Below are 21,486 nucleotides of genomic sequence, written 5' to 3'. Positions count from 1 at the left end.
TTGCTTGGAAGTTCTGGGCAGATTTTGAGTCCACAAGGTACTGCTGTGTTTGTGCATCACAATCCTTGCTTCAAGAGAATTTCACATATTAATTCATCTTAGTCTGCAATTAGCTACAGGAGAACCTGGCTGTTATTGTGAAACATGCACACTAAAGGTGGAAAATAGTCAAGTGTACATCACAAATCAGAGATTACAGAATTCTACAGCTAAATTTTGATGGCCTGTTACAACAGTAGTAGGCATTGATCAGAAGGAATCAGACAAAGTTAATGGGAGTATCAATAGTTCTTTTTACATGTCCCCCACTGATAGTTTTTGGAGTCAATTGATGCCCTTGGACAAATCATCCTTATAAGAAACAACACAATGACTCCAAACAAGGCTCATGTGCAGACTCCTCAATCTAGAGTCCTGGTTTGGGTTTTTCAAAGCTGGGTAAAGGTAACCCAGGGTCAATGTGAAATTTGATTCCAGGTCTGAAAGCCTTAAGAGAAAATTCAGTTCAAATCTTTTTGCTTGCAATTTGATCATTGGATGTTCTAAAAAGAATAGTTGAAAATTTCCATAAAAGACTTTTGAACAAAGAATTAAAGAAATGTGAATTAATCTCTGACACGAAAATAAATGGGAAGTAAGAAATATTAGAAATAGAGAGGAAAAAGGGAAGATCCTGTTCCCATTTATTAGCGCTCTGTGTGATAGTTTGCCCCTGGGTAACAAGCTAGTTTTTTCATAGGTATCAAGGCTGTTTTGCAAAATTTTAGTGTGTCTGTCTGGTTTTGCAAATGATGCATGGATCACTGGACAACATCCACATCATGATGCAATAGCTACCCACTATTTCACCCACAATACCAAGAAACAGACATAGTGCACTGTTAGTATTATGTGTGCACCTGAGAAAGATGAATTATAGATCCAACAAGGCTTAAAAAGTTTGTGATGTCTCCAAGAGAAAGAAAAACCAGGTTTCATTAAATCAACAGCAAAAACTGGTTTGTGAATCAGCTTAACTGGTTATTCCCTATAGTCTAATGATAATGTTTGAGTTGTAAAAGTATATCCTCCACCCAGGTACTGAAAATTCTCAGTTGACATGAATGTCACTGCATGCAAAATAGCATACAGATTACATATTGTGAATTTTGATAACACTAACAATGTTATAACTGCTTTTTATTATCGCAAATATCTATGTTAGCTGTACATTACATGTTTAATGATAACAGCAAATCATACAAATATATGTGCCTCTAACTTCCATCATAAGACAGAGACTTAGCTACACATATGGCACATCAGCTGTGTATTCACACTTAATCCCTCTGAACTGAAATGGAACCCAGGAATGATTGAAAAACCAGTCACCATGGGGTTATCTGTAACTAAACCGATCATGGTTTCTGATATAACAAGCCTGCCTGCCTGTAGTACAAAGTAACTTCAATCTTTCTGTCCCAAAATTTAGTCACTTCTTAACATATCCATATCTAAACAATCTATAAGAAAAACAGAACTTTTAACAGATTGATATCATGTAAATCAATTTTTTCTTTCTTGGACAGTCAGTGTGTGGTATTTTACTAATTTGTCTCTATATATATTACAGTTAATTAGATGACTAAGAAGCTATACTCAGGGGATTTAGGTCTTTCTTGACATCATTTGATAGTTCTATGTTTTTTTAGAGATTTTTTTTTTTGTGATTTTAGGCAAAAGTTGTTTGGGTTATTTGTACTTGTTCCTTTTCAGGCCCAATTACCCCTTTGCCCCCTATAGGCTTGAAAATATTGGTTCACATAATATTTCCCAGATCTTCAGCTTTACACCAACCATTTGAATTTCATCTAATAAGCTCAACAACCAACTGTATACAGTTACATATGAAGTTCTCAGTCAGTTTCTTGCCATCCTACAATCATATTCTAAATTAAACCTTTGCTAGACGGTAGTGTTTTCCTTTTTGGCTTTAAATTAAAGGTAGACTAACAGGAGATCTTGTTCATCCCAGGCTGACACCAGCTTCTTGAAGGTATTTCTGCAAGAATCCTTGAGCATCTGCATGAAGCTCAGATGTGATCTTGGTGTTTATCTATAAGAATTGACAAAATTTGAAAAAATAAGTAAATAAGTACATTCATAACCACATGTTGAACGGAGTGTTCCACCAGTTCAAGAATCAAGGTCCTAAGTTCCACACCCTCACCATGCAGCGTGAGTAGCATTCTTATCAAGAGGGGTTTTTTTAATCATGTTATGATTGTAATCATGTTTGCATTATGTCCACCATACCTTTCCAGGGTGTGTAGATGACAGTTTCTGTAGTGACTGTGCAAGGAAAACTTTGGCATCAGGAATCATACCAGAAAATGGATCTCTTTCCTTCTTTCCTGCAAATGCCAGCTGGGAGTAAGCTGTCTGATAACCTGTGAAAAATCAAACAACATTTGATATTTGATTTGCTATCTTCTGAAACTTAGTTCACCATAAGGGTTTGTAAGTCTAATCCACAACTACCCTAGAATAACTGGCAGGGGAATTATTTTTTTGCTTGGCTGTTAAAACTGACAAAAAAGAGCATGTGCATACAACATAAGCCATTAATTGGGCTTGAAAATTACCAAAGGAAAATTTATATTTCAGAATTTCACAATGTTTGGTGACCTCTCTGAGTCCTTGAAAATGAGAATCTGCAATTCTGTGAAAATCCAGGTTTCTCAAGACCCAAATTACAGTAAGTCAATGCCCTGGGATGTTCAAAGTTATTTTCATTAGCAATAAAAATACCTGGTGTGTCTTCAATTTCTATAAAGTGCTCATCATCAGGGATCGAATCATCTTCAGGTAATTCAAAGAATTCAATCAAAACTTGTAACAAAGGGGTCCTATAAAAAGAAAAGTGATTGCAATAAATAACAAAATTACTTTGAGTATGTGTACTATGAAAATGTCTCCAGTGCAGATTCTGCACTCAACATAAGGATTCATTAGAAGTTCTTCAGAGGACAGGGTTTTTTCCCCCTATTATTTCAGCAAGTCTGAAGAGAAATGCTAATTTCCAGAGGGGTTGAGCAAATTGTATTTTAATTTAGGTAAGGTATACATATGTAATATATATATATATATATATATATATATATAACTGAAGAGCAGACAAAGCTGATACTAAAATTTCAAGTTAATGTGTTGTCTACTAAACTGTATCTCACATTGATGGCTGAAGGGCCAAAAAAAAAAAAAAAAAAAAACCTCAAAGCAACAGGCAAAGTTTGGCCATTGTTAATTCGTGTTAACAGCCCTAGCAAGGAGGTCAAACCAAAAAGGATGATGTGGATATTTTCTTGGGATTAAAAACCCTAATCCAAGTTAGGAAAACAAAGAGGCCTCACCAAACATGACTGTGAGTTTCTAGAAATTTTGGACAATCTGTAAGAAGCTTGGTTATTCCAACAGCACAGATCCGCTTTTCTGTACTCCCTGATACCTACAAGAGTCAGCACACAATCTTCATATTAGACATATACTAATTTCATCAAGAAATTAGAAGAAAGAGAATTGTTTAAAAGAAAACAAAAATTCTGGAAATTTGTCCTCATTTGGGTATTCTAACTCTTGAGGATTTTATTTATCATTTTATTTCTTTTAATAGAAGTAATGAGTACCCTGTATGCAAATTCCCTATGCACTTCTTTATAAGCAGTCAAGTATGCCAATAATGGTGAAATGGAAAATTACCCACTTGGGGATATTGTTTGAATGTATAACTTATTCAAAGAAGGATACAAAAATCTGTAAGCAAAACGAACTTTTAGAACTTGGGAGGGTTATCCTTTTCAATTCCTAACAAGATCTCAACAATATCAGTGATTTCTCAAGAATAACCTTTAAGGTGATTACAAGAAAGACAGATATCACTTAGGGAGATTGTTCTATGTCACACCAAATTCTAAGAGCTAAAATGATTAGACATGTATGACAACCACTAAAGAGAATTGTCATTTAGATCCTGGGAGTGTTATGGTCAAGACAACTGAGAACTTACTTTGCGCACATCAGGAATTAGTACTCTCTCAACAAAGTTCCCAAAAAGTCTGCAAAAGAAACAATTAAGCTTTAATAGCATTTGATAATACAACTGATACAAAAATCAACTTTCAACTTTACACACTCATAGTACAAAAACAAACAATACAGTGCAAGTTGAATTAGCACTCAAAAGTGAGAAGCTCTGTGAGCCACCGCTTGGACAAAACCTTGTTGAAAGACTGTTCAGTAAAACTTGCAAGTACTTAGCACTTGCACACGAGGGTAACTGGCCAAGTACAATATAGTGAATTTTTTCCTCCCCTCTTTAAACTCTTGCAAGTGATTTAAAGGTGACCTGCCCATAACATGTTTATACACTACATACAGTAGTAGCACAAAGAGGTAACTAGAGATCTGATCTTAAGCTCCAAAAGTTGTGAATTGGTACAGCAGGTACACGACAGATTACACTCTCCTCCTTCTGTCAAAGTACTGTCTACATCTTGCAGTACAGGTTTGGTTCCTTTGTAAACTAGTAAATAATTGCAATTTGTCCTCCTTACCCTTCCTGAATGGAGTCTATGGTATTCATCAGTGCTTCTCCACCACTTTTAGAAGCATAAAGACAGAAAAATACCAGCAAACCTACAATAGGGAATAATTTAATAAGAAATTTTATTTCAACAAGGAAAAATTAGAGGGAAAAAGACCTTTGAAGAGGCATCCAAGATTCCAGAATTCTCCACCAACAATTTAAAGCTAACTTCTAAGAAAACAAGTGTTCTTGACGGGTAATACCTTTGACAAATTTGGTTGTTTTTGAACTCTGTAACCTTTGAAAGAGGATGAGAAAAACAGACTTTATGTGGGGCGCCAAGGAAGACCTGTATAACAAAAAACACATTCATTAATCAACAAAACTTTACTAAGTCATACACTTTACAAATTACTAGTGAAAACATTTAAAAGAGAATCATACAAACTTACGGTTCAAAATGTTCCACCATACTTCCTATCAGATAAAATCCTTCATGATCATTGCTCTTTGAGGCAATAAGCTTTTGAAAAACACCTAGCATGCCCATCTGTTACAACAATACAAAACATTATCATTACATTACAATCCTGTCTTTTCTCTTTTTTTAAAAAATGCACACTACAATAACCCAAGATCCTTGGCTGTTTGCTAAACATTCTCCCAGCAAGACCTTAACCATCGAAAGGAAGGAAAGAGCCAAACCTAAAGAATCATTCACACATGGTCAATTACATCTATACTGAGTTAACTTTGAGTTATTAGAATCAACTGTTTCTCCCCTTAGAGAAACAGTTCTCCCCTGAGACAGCAGACATTTTCCTTAATTTTTCCTAAATGTATTATAATTTAATAGACGGTGAATGTGTTTTCAGTGGGGCTGGTTTTATTACTTTGGCATTGCTGCAAACAAATAAAATTTCATTCAGCTGATTCACGCATTTTACAGATTATTGACACTGACAAAATGCTTAAATGGTTTCCTATGAAAGTGCATAACAGTGTGCATTTTGTACCTACTCTATATCATAAACAAGTAATCACTTGTTGTGTCATAAATCTAAGGATTAAAATCACTTGTGTTTATAGAAGTTGCAGAAATTGCCAAAGTTGCGCAAAGCCCAAGGGCAATTTCTACAACTTCTGAAAACATGAATGATATTAATTTTTAATTTTACTCAGCCCCATGCAATAACCCATACTAATAACAGATATGACATGAGTGGTTGGCCCTTCATGGTTTTCCAGGTTGCTAACTGTTCAGGAATTATATTTACTGCTTATCACTAGAGTGATAACAAGTTTGATCTATCTGTAAAGTTAGATTACTCTGTTTAACTTTTTATGTTATTGTCACCAAAAATAAGTAGTTTCTGCATTACCTCCTTCTTTGTTTCCACAATAGTTTTGCTTCCCTTTTCGATATAGGCTTGAAGCAAACGCACCAGTGGTGGTATGTTTCCTGAATAAGCAGGTGGATCAGTACGAGACAAATTGATCACAATCTAATTGACAAAACTGACATCACTTTGATTTTGTGTCAGTATAAGACTTTCTGCTATCCTTTGATCTAACAATGCATCCAGTGTATATGAATTAAAAAAATATTTCAAGAAAAACTTGCTAAAAGGATAGTTCTGCTAATAACTAAAATGACTTGTTATAAAAAAGCTTCAGGGTCTTGTGGTTCACAAATTTTCTTTTGCTTGTGGTAATTAAATGTATGTTTACAATTCAGAATATCATCTAATGAAGAATAACAGTCATTGTGGACAGCTTAAAGCTAAGGTCGCCCATGGGATGTGGGGAGCCCCAAAAAGGTTTGCAGGGGTACTGCCAAGTGCTTTGCTCAACTTGTTTCCTCTCCCCTCCTACCCCCCCTCCTGCTTCTGGGTATGTATATAAATCCTCACACTTGGTTTGTTGGTGTTGTTTTGAAAGGGGGCTGGAAGTGGGCTGTGGCTTTGTTGCTATGGTGACCTCCTTTATGCTGAGGAAATTGCTACCCTCCTCTGTCACTACCCTTCATAGCACCTACCCTCCTAAGCTATTGTCAGATGTTTTAAGAGGCAAAAACACTTATTATGAGTAAAGGAAAGTTAATCATCTACAATATTTCTAAAAAATCTATTTCAATCTTGTACCATTTCTTTCCCAGAGAACTGTAGAGAGAAGAAGAGGAAAGAGCTCCATGTAAGGCTCTGGAATTTCATGTCGAATTTCCAGCAACAATGACAACACTTGGAACACATATGGGAGAAACTCTGTGAAAAACAAAACGGCAATACAAAAATGAAATGCATCATGACAGCCAACCTGGATTAAAATGCAGCCTCATACACCTAAATAGGCTAATTGATAATTGCTCATTTGAGGATATTTCATGGGCACATATACTAGTAAAAGACGATTTAACTCAAAGCTGTTCCCATGTACAGAATATTTTTTCCTGATCCCCAATCAAGTGCCTCAAAGTGATCCAAAATTCATTTAAGGCTTTTTTAGCCTTGTTGTTCTAAAAAAAAAAGGTTAATCACCAATGCCTACTTTTCATATATTTCCAGGCCTAGGAAATGTATTCATTTAGTTCCATGCCTTATAAGTTTTTCATGATTCATACAAACCCTGTATTTATGAAGGCATTTCTTATAAACACAGACATCAATTCTTGCCAAACATTAGCCCCGCATTTACTTAAACCAAATCTGCTGGGAAATCCAAAGTAAAGTCCAAAGGAAGTGACCTTCACCACACAAGGATGAACAGAGTTTGAATGTATACAAAACTTAAAAAATAAAAATGCTTCACATAAATTCCAGAGCTGAAGAACTCTTTGATGTTTTTCCCCCCATTTGGCTACAATTCAATTTAACTGTTGGACCTGTTAGATTCACTTAGTACCTGTGACATCATTTGTGAGAATTTCTTGAATCACAGGAAACAACATCTTCTCAAATCCTGCCACTGCTGAAGGATCTGCTTTGCATATAACTCTAATATAAAAGTATAAGGAACTAATCAATATGACCTTTTAAATAATGAATTTAAATTCAGCAATATACATGCCATATCTTATTATTGCTAATCAAAACTTGAAGCATACTATAGTTCAGTGTACTGTTGTTTTGCCTCAAATGTCAATTAAACACACAATAACACACATGTATAATTTCTTTGAAACTAAGCACTTTTAATCTGCTGTACTCCTTACACAGTTAGTTCATTATAGGATTGATTTATGTAATTTATCAACTATCATTGTTGACAAGGAACTTCCCAAACATGTCAGTTGCATTGACATATCGGATTGGTACCATCATTTATTCTCCCTTTTCAGTGCACAACTATCCCTGTGACTTTGCTCCTCGAGTGATAAAAAAAACATGACAAAACCAAAGCTGTTTTAACACACCTGATAGCACAGCAAATGGCTTCAAAAAGATAGTGATTAAATTGTGGTTTGCTAGGATTCTGTAAAAAGGAGAGAAAATCAAATCCATCCTTAAATAACCACAGAAAAAATTTTCAACAATAAAAAAAATATAAATGAAGTTTTTTATTCTCTGTAATCACTTAAGGTAGCCTAGATAAAGGTGCTGTTTGATTTCTCTTAATCTAGAAAAACATTTTAATCATGTATCACACATCACAAGATTAAGATGGCTATCAAGTTTCATAACCTTTTCCTATCAGCATAATAATCTTAACCTTTTCACTCCCAGGATCTCATGAGAAATTCCCACTACTGTCTGCCATGCCATTCTTTTAAAGTTCCTTTGGAGAATTTGGTATTGGATCAACATATAATCCCCTTATGGAAACTTTGGTCTATTTTCATTACTTGTCTCCCTGATGTTGTATCAATATTGTAAGAAATCTCTCTTGGTCACTCATGGGAGTTAAAGGGCTAATGCTCACAATAAAAGAGAAATTAAACCCTGATCATTCTTGGTATTAAAGTCCTCACCTTGCTAACCAGAGCCAGTTTAGATGCCAAATCAGCAATTAACACAGCACAATAAGGTAAGATGGCTTCCTGGAGTAGGGAAAATGACCTCATAATTGCTGCAAAATAACCAAAAAATATATATATATATAATGTAACTGTTTCTATACAATTTTAATAATAATAATAATAATAATAATAATAATTTATTTACTGATATTGTGCATGTTACATATGCAGATGCTCACACATGCATTACAGTATAATAATCTTACAGCACAGTCTTTACAATCATTACAATCTTTACAATCCTGATTATTGAAAGTATAGTATTTACAATCTTAACAATTTTTATAATCATTAAAATCTCTACAAATGTGATATTATTAAAACTATGGTGTATATAATCATTACAATCTTTATAATCATTAAAATCTTAACTATCATAATATTGTTAGACCGATAGTATTTAAAGCAGATAGGCTTTCCTAAACAGGGAGTTTTGAGAAGACACTTAAAAATATGTACAGTGTTGGCATAACATATGTCTCTCAGTAGCTTGTTCCACAGTTTAGGCCCTGCATATTTAAATGAGCAGTCACCTAATGTGATACAAGTCTTAAAAGAAGGATTGCTCAGTAAAAGCATATCATCAGAGTTTCTGAAATTGTGCCTTGAGGCTGGTTTCAGCTCTACAAGTTCAGATATATAAGGAGGAGTGATACCACTAAGGGCTTTATATACAAAAAGAAGAATTTTAAACTAGATTCTATAGTTAATGGGTAGCCAATGGAGCCTGTACAGTGATGGGGTGATGTGCTCGAAACAACATACATTACAGATTAGCCAAGCGGCCGCATTTTGGATTCTCTGTAGTTTATGTAGTTGGTTGTTAGGCAGAGTCCAAACGACCAGTTACAAAAGCATTCACTAGAATCTTTGTACATTCAAAGTTAAGAAATTTTCTTATACTTCTGATGTTACATAGGTGAAAAAATGCAGTTTTACAGATGCTATTTATTTGGGTATCCATCTTAAGTTGTCCATCGAACCAGCACATTTTGGCTGCACATTTTGGCTGCACATTTTGGCTGCACATTTTGGCTGCACATTTTGGCTGCACATTTTGGCTGCACATTTTGGCTGCACATTTTGGCTGCACATTTTGGCTGCACATTTTGGCTGCACATTTTGGCTGCACATTTTGGCTGCACATTTTGGCTGCACATTTTGGCTACACATTTTGGCTGCACATTTTAGTCTCATAATAGGAAACTATGTGTCTCCTCAGCCAATTAGGGATTGCTGCATGTAAAAAACAGATTGATAATCTTCTCTAAAGCAACAATCTCAGGCAGTTTGATTTATTAGTAAGTGCTAGTAGGATTCTGATTGTTTTCTTCAACAGCTAATCCTGTGACGGGAAAGAGAAATTAAGGTGTTTTCCATCTGAAACTAAACTTAACAAAGTAGGTCCTTGCTGGTGCAAACCACAAGTAATGTGGCTCTCATTGAGAGTGCAGAAAGTTAAGTTGTGCTGTCATTTGTGCCAATTGCAGTTTGTGAGTAATAAGCTCAGGAAAAAGAAACCTGAGAGAAGGTTCACCCTGCTCACAGGAAAGTATCCAACCAGTGCTGTCAGTTCTCAGAGCTGTCATAATCCATTTGAAGACAGGACAGAGAAGTCCAACCACAAATAATTGATTTGTAGAACTACGCCTTAGTTTATGCGGCAGATTTACTAATGTTCTACAAAAGAAATAGAGTACCTTTCATAACATATTCATTCTCCTGTGAGCCTTGGACTTTCAACAAATGAAAGAGATTTGATAACATCTCCTCTAAGTGTGGCTGCACGTCAACCTTTCCAATTCTACACAGGAAAAAATATATCACCCACATGCCCAATATTTTCTTTAGCTCTGAAGACACTTAAGATGATAGCAGCTAAATATGGTAAAAAAAAGCAACTCTATATTGGTAACAAAATCTTAGCCTCAGAATTAAACTCAAAGAACATAAAAAAAAAAAACTTGAAAGAACAATTTTGGATCCAATTCGCAGTGTGTTCATTAACTCTTGATTTCATTAGATAAAAATTGCATCATTGGGAGGAAAAAAAGGAAGAAATAAGATTACATTACCAAATGTCTCCTACATGTTTGTAAAACAAGATTGATGATAATTCTTCTATACAGTGCTACACATGAGAATGGGAGCCCTTTCAACATAAAGAACATTCAATTGGAGAAATTTCCCATAAATACAAGGAAACCTTAAGTTAGAAAAAATAGTTTCCCACTGAAAGCAAACACCAAAAAGGTGGTGATGAACAAAAATAGAAAGTAGATAGTTTCAGATGAAGAAAATTTAAAAGGACTTCATATGACACAGATGGTGGCATACCCCCATACAAGTACATCAAAAACAATGACACATACAAAGCTTTTCCTTGAGGATTCTTGAGTGTAAAGATCTTCTCCAGGCAGTGTGCAGCATAACTATGTACAACATGGCTCTTAGCCTTTAGGTGCTTCACAAGGAATGGCAGGCATCCCACAATTAGTTCAAGGGAAAGCTGAAAGAATAAATGCAGACAGAATTGACAGATGTAAAGTTCTTTCATTAGATACAGTATTGAACAGTAGGACCTGTTGGTTCTTTTCTGTTTGATTTCCCATTACTCACTAGGATACATTTGTGCTAATGTTGGTTGTAAGAGTTTGGCAGTGCATCACAGTTTATTGACATATTTAAAATTACTCATACCATAGTTTTTATTATTCCTGGTACAAAAACCCTAGTATAAATTATAAGACTTTCCTCCAGAAAGAAGTGAGAAAGACATTCTGTAGCTTATCTTTAAACGACTTACCATATTTCTGAAGATAATAATATATTTGATGGAGTCAGCCTTCAGCACTGGATGATCATCAACTGAAAAAGAGAGAGAAAGACAATAAAAAGTCAGGACAAAATGAAAATAATTTTCAGGAATATCGTACCTGTAACTCAATTGTATATAAAACAGATTTAAATCTAATCTGTTAGCTACAGTTGACATTACATAAAAAAGGTTTTTTCCATGCATACTCAGGTGTAAATGCAAGCAATGGAAGTTAAGCTCACAAAGCTCCACAATACTAACTTCTGTTGGCAGCCTCAGTCTAATTTTAGCAAAAAGAAGGCAAGTTTTTTTCTATTTACTGCAGGTTAAACAAAACGAACTTGATTTGGTGATCTAGAGAAACAATCATAATGGTTCACTTACCATTTTTAATCTGTAGCTCAGGCAAAATATGTTCAGTGAAAAAGCTCTGCAAATTAACAAGTTCACTTGCTTGTGTTGTCCCATGCTGAAAGGAAGAAAGAGTTAAACAGTGAAGGCAAAACTACACAACTAGAACTTCTTAACAATACTTTCAGCAAATTATAAGAGGCAAGCAACAAACTTTAAATTAAAACTTGTAATGGTATAAATTGTACCCAAACCAAATAAAAATCCAGCAAAATTTACCCAAAGAATACAGCATACTTCAATATAAAACGCCTGATGAAAACCCTGCTGGTATACATAATTATTACCTTAGCAGTCTGTTTCTTGCTTGCAAGTGATGTAACAAGGAAGATTGCAGCATCTTTGGCTTTCCAGTTGTTGCCACTCTCTGCTTGATAAAGCTGCCATATACCAAGGAGAAAGTTAATCATCACATGAGCCTTAACCATACACATCTTATTAAGACTGATCAGTAACTTGCAAGAGCTTCAAACAAGTGACATTCACAGCAAAAGTATGAACCAAGAAACATTTAAAGGCATCAATGATTTGTAACCCTCATGGTATGCATATTTGATAGTGATTTTGTGACACATACTGTGTATTCACTATAATGAGTTGATAAGATTGACAAATATAAGAAAACAAAAAAGCCTAGAATGATGAGAGCAAGAACGAGAAAGACAAACTTTGCCCATTTTCCTTTCAGTCTCTAGTTCTTCTGTAGTTTTCAGGAATCAAAGCATAATTTTGGTTACCTGCAACATCGACACAACATGGCCAGAAAATATTTCTATAACACGCTGCTCATGGAATTTGCACAATCCACGCACAAGATCGGAGGCTGCACGGCGTCTGGTGTCCACATCTAAAAAAAATCAATAACTTTATTGTTGAAAGAATATTTGCAGTTACTGCTACTGTTTTGGTTCTCTGGATATGAAATCTGAAGCTCAAGTTTCAAATCATTTCTTAACTTCCTAGTCAACTTGGTTTTTTCCTCAGACATTGGGATTTTTCAATGATTCATGTCCTATCCACTTCAGTACTAGTTCACTTATTCATGGTGTCCCCTGCTCACTAAGATCTGCTAAAAGTGTAGACAAATAGATCAGTTTCTTTTCCTTTTTTTTTCAGCAAGTTCATTAAACAAATACTGAGGGGCAAATTAAGTTATGATTACTATTATGATAGAATATGGATCACTTGAATAAAATATGAAATTCATTTGAAACCTGAGCCCTCAATATCTCTTCTGATGTACTCCTCAGGATTGTCTTCAAACACCTCTTCGTCTTCCTCTGATAAAAATTAAAAGACCAGTTAATAATCTTGCCAATACTGAACATTCCACCAGAAAGAAACTGAAACAGAAATATCACTACTCTTTAAAATTTCTACACCACAAAACCATCAAGTTGAACATAATAAGGCAAAAATAATGATGAATAATATTAAACAATACAGAATACATTAAAAATTTACCTCTAAATTCCACATTTGGTAAAACAACATTTGCACATATACTTTCCAAGGTTTCTTGTTTTTCAAAGAGATATTTATACTGATTTCTTTCTGCTGCTGATGCCAAGAACCCAATAGCATTGCTAATAACCTGTAAACCAAAAAGTACCCAGTTGTTAAATGTCCTTCCATTAAAAAGTTACTTTGGCATCCTAACTCACCTCTCTAAATCCTGTCACACCTCAAACCCTTCAAGTTTGAGAAAATAAAGTCAACTAATAATAATAATAATAATAATAAGTCTTTATTAAGCACTCTAAACAACAAATGTGTTTAGTTACAATGTTATGAAATCAGCAAGTATAAAACTAATAAGCTAACTAAATTACTAACTGAATAACTAATAAGAGAACAAACATCTATTAATAAAGGTCCTTTTGAAACGTTCAGTTCTGACAAGCAGGAGAATATAATTATGGCGCCTCTTACGTAGCGTATCCATTGTTCGCTCTGGTGGCAAAAGGTCATCTAAAGCTGTTGGAAAATCGCTGTAGCACAGTATACCACTTGTACACTCTTTTCTTTGTTTATCCAAGTGGTGTAAGTAAAATTCACACTTATCAAATATGCACTTTTTTTTGGTGGATTTGACAAATGTCAATTAACTGAACCCTTTAACCCCTAAGAGTGATTAGTAACTATTTTCTCCTTTCAGTATCACCCTTAAAACAAACATTGAGGTCCTGAGAATATAGGAAATGATCACCAACTAAAGCTCTGGATTGTTCATCAAATTCTTTTTGTCAGTACCATAGGAAATGTTTAGAGAACAGTATAGAGAAATGTATACTGATGTTAGGATGTAAAGGATTAACTCAGTCTCCAAGTAGAGCCTGCTGAAGTTTCATTGATGACAATCATACTTACAATATCATGTTTTGCTATTTTCTCTGTGTTCACAAGCAGGTTCCAAATAGCTTCCACAAACTTTGGCAAGTAGTTCTACAAAAAAATAAAAGAAAGTTGAAGAAGGGAATATAACTATAAATTTATAGGCTTGCTACTTTAAAATATATGATTTGTAATATTTTAATTCAGAATTCTTAAGTATGCTTTTTATTTAAAGAAATTGCTGCAACAAAGGATTTTACTAGTACAGGATCTAATTATTTTTTCAGAAGGTTTAGGAGAAAGCATTGTGCCAATCAATCTGTCTGCATATCTGTCTCCTTGTAGGTATAGCTGTCGAGATAATATCAGATTTATTCACTAGGAAAAAAAGTTTTTAACAAGACACACCAAGCAATCTTAGCAATGCTTACAATAACTACTAAAAATTTATCATCAATAAGTGAATTCCTCTACCTCAAAATCTTCATCATATTTTTGAGCATACAATGCTACATTGTCACAGATTTGTGACTTAATTAGATCTAATGGACCAGCTTCTTCCGTTTCCTACAAAGTCAAACAAAAGAATCCCCACTACATTTGATAAGTCATAATAATTTGAACTGATAGTCAGTTGATTCTGTCTGTTTTTGTAATTTTCCTATGACCTCAACACTTCAAATTGGGGAGCAAAAGCCTTTCAGAGGCAGAATTACAGAGTGAAATGACTTCCAAGCAATATAAATAACACTTGAAATTTAAACAATTTGAAATAAACCTGAAAGGACAAGCTGCTATTTTGCTTACAGAATTCCAGTTCACTATAACTCTATTTAACATTGGCAATCCAAGTTTGTTTATAGATTCTCTAAGTTGCTATGCTATTCTATTATTTTCAGCTGTTTTCATTCTTGCAACAGGTAAATGCAAAGTGAGAGGTTCAAAAGGTTGGAGTTCTCAAAAGGAAGTGAATAAAAAATGCATGCTGCACATGCAAAACTCCTTCATCTTTTCACATGTTATCAGGTAAATGAAAGTAACCAAAGAACCTTTTCCTCTCAATGAAGGGCTACAGATAGAAAGGTCATGCCAGTGCAATTTTTTTTTTTCTTTTTTGGTGTTTTCATATTTCAACAGTTTGTATCCCTTGGGTGGAGGTATCCCAGGAGAAACCTTCCACCGCACTGTTGTCTTACAACAAAAAAATTGACATTAACCTCAACTTGCAGCTGTTTGCTGTCTGTTGTAAGAAGAATGAGAAAGTTTTTCATCCACTTTTCCATGTTTTCCTCAAAGTGTTCAGGCAAGTCCTGCAACATTTATTTCCACAATCAGTTGAAAATACTTCTAGAGTGAGCTTTGAAGGTACAGGTAAATAAATTTGCACTTTCATTATTGTATAGGAAGAATTAAGGATTTAAAGTACACATCTATTACAAGAGCTAGTGAAGATGCCTTTATCAAATGCAAATATCAAAGGATATTTTTCAAAATAATTTGGAAACAAAAAACAATCTTAAAAAAAAAAACAAACAAATACAAAAGTTTTTGATGCTTCTTGATAAGTTATATTTTGGGATTTTTTAAGTCCTATGTTCTCTGTTATTACCCCTTAGCACTAAACAATAGTTCTTTGTAATCAGAATATAACTTTCCATAGAACATCACACATTTCAAAGTGAAGGCAACCAGAAAATTTAACTGTGACAGTGACTCTCACTTTTTTTGCATTTTAAAAGCTTGAATGCTCACAGGCGTACTTCCCATTTTTAAAAATTTCAAGGTTTACAGAACATTTTCAAGTTCTTAACATCAAACTTCAACAGAGGTGAGTCAGTTTGAACACGTTATCGATCACCTGGAAATTTAAGCTGTAGAACACTTTGCAAATAAGCAAAATAGAGCTGAGAATATCCTTTAGTTTAGCTGGATCACCTCCACATCTGTTTGCTTCTTCCATTATGGCCTACAACATAAAGTGCTCGTATGTATGTTAAATGTCTTAAGAAGAGAGAGATAAAGAGAATTCATCTGAAGAAAGAATCTCTTCATGTATTGCACATGATCTCAGTTGTTACGCCAGATACTGAATTATATGAAAGATTCACACAAACTTACAGATTGCCTAGAGAGAGCAGTAACAAGAATACACCGTAATCTTACATGTACAAATGTGAAAATGAAATTTGATTGAAAGGTTTTTATACATTTGCTACTTTTACCAGCCCTCTTCATTTTTGTTCATGTGGAAAATATAAGTGGCACTTGTCTTTGCCCAATCATAATTGTCTTACAGTACCATTGCTACTGCCATGGATACTTAAGGAAAGTCAACCAATCACATATATGAAAGGAACAACAAATTTAGCTAAATTCAATGGTGCAAATTAATTGTTATAACAAAAGCAAGAAAAGATGGCAAATTATTGAGATGAGATTCATGGCTTGTTCCTTGCATTCATATTGTTCATTTGAGTTGAAACGACTGCCATAATGATGGGTGCCACAAAAATGAACCAAGACAACACTACTAACCTCAAAGAGATTTGTCAATGGCTCTGCAAACCTTTCTAACACAAACTTGATCTCAGTCCATAGTTCTTGGGACTTGAATTCATGACGATATCTAGTCACAATTTTAAAAATTAAAGAATAAATTAGCAATCTATGTCCAGGAGTCATATTGCAGGAAATAACATGTTTCCAACTTAGTTTTTTGTAGTATGTAATCTAGGTGAGAAAACATTTTCATAAAATACCATTCATACTCTGTTATTCTCTTCCATGAAACTGTCTCTTCTTTCTTAGCTGACTTGGTATCAAGCCATTTTGCCAAAAGTGTGTCATCTACAAAGTTCAATTACCCTAGACTTTAGCAGGTCCATGATCATGATAATTCAAGAGGTTTTTTAACAAGGACAGGAATCAAACCTTTTAAATAGTGAATGAGCAGTCTGTAGAACTCCATTGATTTGGTGAAAATCACCTTGTTTGAATTTGGCCACAAGCTCCTGCAAATTAATCAAATTAAGAAATTCATACCATCCATAAAATAACCAAAGTAAGTATCTATTTGTGACATAGAAAACTTTTATTATTACTGTTCAGTTCCAGTCTTAAAGTTGACATTATATTATGTGCACAGTTTTCTGTTGTAGCATTATACCACTAATAGTCAAAGTCTGTTGGCAAAAGCTCCAGTTTAAAGCTTACATTAGGGTCAGTGTACCGTGTGCATGAACAGGACACTCAACTTAAAAAATGCTAAGGAGAGGAGGCAAGGGGAGTTGGTGATATGTGATGGTCTAGCATTAATTCCTGGAGAAAAAGTTCCAACATAAGTTACTTCACAATATACATATAGGGTTTGTGACACTGCAACAGCTGTGTGACTCAGTTTTGAATACAGAATGTATCAATGAAAGTGATTCTGTTCTTCAAAAGCACTCCCTTAACAAGGAATTTCCTCCCTGTCATTACTCACTGGTAACAGATTTGTCCACTTTTGTGGGAAATCCTCTCTGCCGATCACACTGACTGCATCACTGAGCTGAGAATAAAGAGAGAAAACACAAACACTAAGCTTATTGTGCAAAATCAAAGAAAGATACCATTCTTTTGTCATTAGAATTAAACAAAGAAAAATATCTGGTTACCCCAAAGTGATGAAAACATCACCCCTTAGATTTACAATACAAAACTCTACCTCTCCAATAATTTATTTTCTACACGAGTATACAACTTGCACTATATAAAAATTTATTCATTTTGATCCCTGATTTATAAGTTTTATCAATAGTAGCATATTTTCATCCACTCCACCCTTTCTGAGGTTAAGAGAGGGGCTCACAATGTTGGGAGTTTCCAATCCAAATTTCAGTTCATAAACATACCATCCTGTTGAAAAAAGTCTTCAATTCCTCCAGGGCTTAAGATTCCCAATGACAAGTATGATGCTTTCAAACCAGTCCCTACCTGCTTCTGGAGCTTTTCAGGACTTCTAAGCATCAAATCAACAATTTCTCTCTTGACTAGAAAACCACAGTAAAACAGATCATCAATATCTTATGCTGTTTCCATACAAATAACTTTGTTAACAACCGCATTGCTAAGTGGAGGTTGGGTGCCTGAAACATCCAGGAGCTTCCACTATTGGCAACCAGCTCCTAGATGGAGACTTCTCTCATGGCTGGCAAATCCTGGCAATGCAGCCACGAGCCCCCCACACAGGAAAGGAAAACAGGCACCTGTCACACTGAATAAACATTGGAAAGAGGGAGGGAAGGGGTGGGGAAAACTGCCTGAACAATGAGCTGCCACTCCTCACAATGCTGTAAGTTTATGCTTAAAGTAGATACAAGAACGCCTCAAACAAAGAACACATAGAATTCCAAGGCATGCGCGTATGAAAAAAACTGCTGACTACTAGAGAACGCTGATGTTCTTTGTTGTTAACTCCATTACATTGTGTTTAACTGCATTTAAATATACATAAATGAGTTTGGGAAGGGTGCCTCTATGATTTAAGGGGTGCTAAAAGCAAAGGGTAAAGTTATTCATAACAACCTTGTATCCAATGACTACCCTGTAACTTTCAGGATGGAGAAATAACTTGTCTTTGTGAGAATTTTCAGAAGTAATAGCTAATTGCAGACAGCCACAGTGACCTATTCAGCAGGTTTACACTGCTTTGCAAGCTAAATCAATTCAAGTAAAACTAAATCAAGCCATGCATTATAGAAGTGGTTCAATCAATTAACAGAGTAATATCAGAACTGCTACAATGCATCATACTTGTTTCCCTGTCAGCATCGTTAATCTTGTTTGGTTCATCAGGAATCTAGCAAAACAAAAATCAATATTCACACTTTATGCCCAAAATGGCAACTACAAAGTGTTTTGTTACCACTTGAAACCTATGACAGTTCATTTCAGAAACTGTAAGTATCACACAGTATTTGAATTTCTTATTCATTCTAACACCAATAAGTGCATTAATTGTTTAGTCATGTACATCAGTCCCTAATCTTGTTACAAGCTGTATTATGTTACTCAAATAGCAGTTTAATGAAAGAGAATCCTTCAGTTTTTGAAATACACAGAACATTAAAAAAAAAAATAGTTTCAAGTCCTCAAGCTGTACTTCCAATTGACTTACAATTCTCCAGTTTCGCTTCACACTGTTCTTGAACGCAATAGCAGCAGCCACTCTTATCAATTCACCCTCATTATTATTATTCACAATGCCCAATAGTAGAACATTGTAACCACTGCTTCCTTCCACTGTCTCAAGATACTTCTCAGCTAAAATAGTCGAAAGAAAGCATGTAATCTAAAGAAATGTGTGAAAGGTAAAATAACTCCAACAAAAATATGATAAACTAAAGCAGCATTACTGGAAAGGCTGTTGTTGAGCTGCAATCCCTAACTTAGCAGACTACATATTACACTGCTGTGGGTGATACCTCCAAGGTAACTGCTACTTCAAAACTTAATTACAGCCCAGACTAACAAATCATGTTAAAAGAGAGTTTAAAGAAGTTAATTTTTCAAAATATTTTGGTCAAGGAAGTCTCTCCTTAATCAGTCTTTGCTGAATATTATTGTAACTGTTCTAGTGAGAGCACAGGCGGCCCAAGCTCCAGCTGTGAGATGATCATCTTGTGCAATAACAATCATGGCAGAATTGTAAGAGTTTGTACGGGAATATTTACGACCACTCTAAGGAATAAAAAAATACGTCAAATTCTTGATAAAAATCGATTAGAACTTGGACCATCAAATCGCAGCACATTAAAAGAACAAAACAGCTTGTTAAAGCATAATTTAGCTAAATTTACATTTCCTTCCGAAAAAGAAAGTCGGCCCGACGTAAGAAGAACATTCTAGCCATGAAACTTCAGTTTAAGGTAATACAGTCCTTCAACTTGTACTCGCTGGATTTGTGCTGCTCATGATATATATCATTGTACTATAAAACAAAAGCATTCTTATAGATTCATTCTATATGTGAGAAAGTTCCTGTCTCAAGTATTTTGCGACAGGAAACGGCTTTGATGTGTGCAGAATTATATCTTTCGTAAATCTACCAAGTTTAACCGAAGCCATCCTTACCTTGTTTCCGAACGTTCGTTTCAAACGATAAAGTGTTTTTCAAATTGAGAGCCAGCAAAGCGTTCGCATCTGTCATCTTCAAGCAGCACCAGAAGCACCAAACTTCGATCTTAAACTTTCAGAAGAAGTGTCTTATGCCCGGATATTCTGGGAAATAGCTTTCCTAATCGCACCAGGGAAATTATACGTTTTTTTCAAATTTTCATGAAATGCGCCATCAACTATGCGCATGTCAGGATTTCCTTGCACATGGTCATTCTCGTTCCCAAACTCCTCCTCCAACAAATAGTTTTCCTTACATTATCACCCCTGAATCACATGTCAAGTACACAAGAATAAAAGACATGATCACCAACAAAATAAACTCTTGACGTTTAAACAAATTTTCTTTAGCAGGGTTAGGAGGAAGAAATATACGTAAGTACTAAAACAAGGAACGACCTAAAACCTCCTAAAACCACCTAAAACCACCTACAACCACCTACAACCATCTACAACCACCTCAAAAATTTCAACAACCACCTACAACCACCTCAAAAACATCTACAACCACTCGCAAACTATCTAAAACCATCTAAAACAAGGCATAAATGTCTAAAATAAGGCAAAACGACAACATGTCACGTACACGAAAAACGAGAATCGAACGAAACCTCTACCTCCCCCTGAAATCTTACTCTCCCTGGTCCCATGTATAATCAACCATCTCACGAAATGAAATGCGATAGCATGCTAATTATTTTATATTCCCTCAGCAAAAGACTTAAAGAACTTTACAAAATGAACTAACAAGTTACAAAAAATAATAACGTTGAACACGTGAAGGGAAATTCCATATCTACAAGCAACCATGTATTATTTTGTTTATCATATAAATACAATAGCCCTTTTCTGGGAAGAAAATCCAACCTCATTAATGAATGCAAATAAATGAATCGACAATCCTCGAATAACAATCGTAGAGTACGTTGGCGCTGACTCTTACGATGGAAAATGCTTTGAATCATGGTTACAAAAACTTCCATATATACGCGTGCCTATGTATGATTCCCAATGTATTATTTTTGGTAGAATGTTGCTCGACATCTCACTCGTGAGCTATCGAGTTAAACACTTGAAGATTAATTCCATATCTACGCGCGCCCATGTATTATTCCCTATTTATTATTTTTTGTAACTTGTTAGTTCATTTTGTAAAGTTCTTTAAGTCTTTTGCTGAGGGAATATAAA

General features: G+C 34.9%; 1 protein-coding gene across 1 annotated transcript; it reads right to left on the bottom strand.

Annotated features, from left to right (window-relative positions):
* Window positions 1-1,164: 1,164 nt before the first annotated feature.
* On the bottom strand, window positions 1,165-20,671 carry LOC113680159 (exportin-2). The gene is made up of 32 exons (XM_027197161.2): window positions 20,257-20,671; window positions 19,301-19,446; window positions 18,937-18,982; window positions 18,118-18,173; window positions 17,627-17,692; window positions 17,074-17,153; window positions 16,678-16,768; window positions 16,001-16,108; window positions 15,360-15,452; window positions 14,617-14,709; window positions 14,179-14,253; window positions 13,273-13,402; window positions 13,023-13,088; window positions 12,546-12,655; window positions 12,096-12,188; window positions 11,782-11,866; window positions 11,386-11,447; window positions 10,952-11,088; window positions 10,280-10,383; window positions 8,532-8,629; window positions 7,977-8,035; window positions 7,466-7,557; window positions 6,709-6,828; window positions 5,947-6,026; window positions 5,017-5,114; window positions 4,828-4,913; window positions 4,593-4,674; window positions 4,046-4,094; window positions 3,393-3,487; window positions 2,791-2,888; window positions 2,296-2,429; window positions 1,165-2,095 (listed from the first exon to the last, which is right to left on the bottom strand). The coding sequence occupies exons 1-32, from the start codon at window positions 20,330-20,332 to the stop codon at window positions 2,006-2,008; spliced, it is 2,898 nt and encodes a 965-aa protein (XP_027052962.1). The 5' UTR covers window positions 20,333-20,671; the 3' UTR covers window positions 1,165-2,005.
* Window positions 20,672-21,486: the final 815 nt, after the last annotated feature.

The sequence above is a fragment of the Pocillopora damicornis genome, chromosome 12 (genome assembly GCF_964200805.1).
Source record: "Pocillopora damicornis chromosome 12, jaPocDami1.2, whole genome shotgun sequence".
Lineage (NCBI taxonomy): Eukaryota > Metazoa > Cnidaria > Anthozoa > Scleractinia > Pocilloporidae > Pocillopora > Pocillopora damicornis.
Note: the sequence above shows the minus strand (reverse complement) of the source record. Positions and strands in the feature narration are given on the sequence as shown.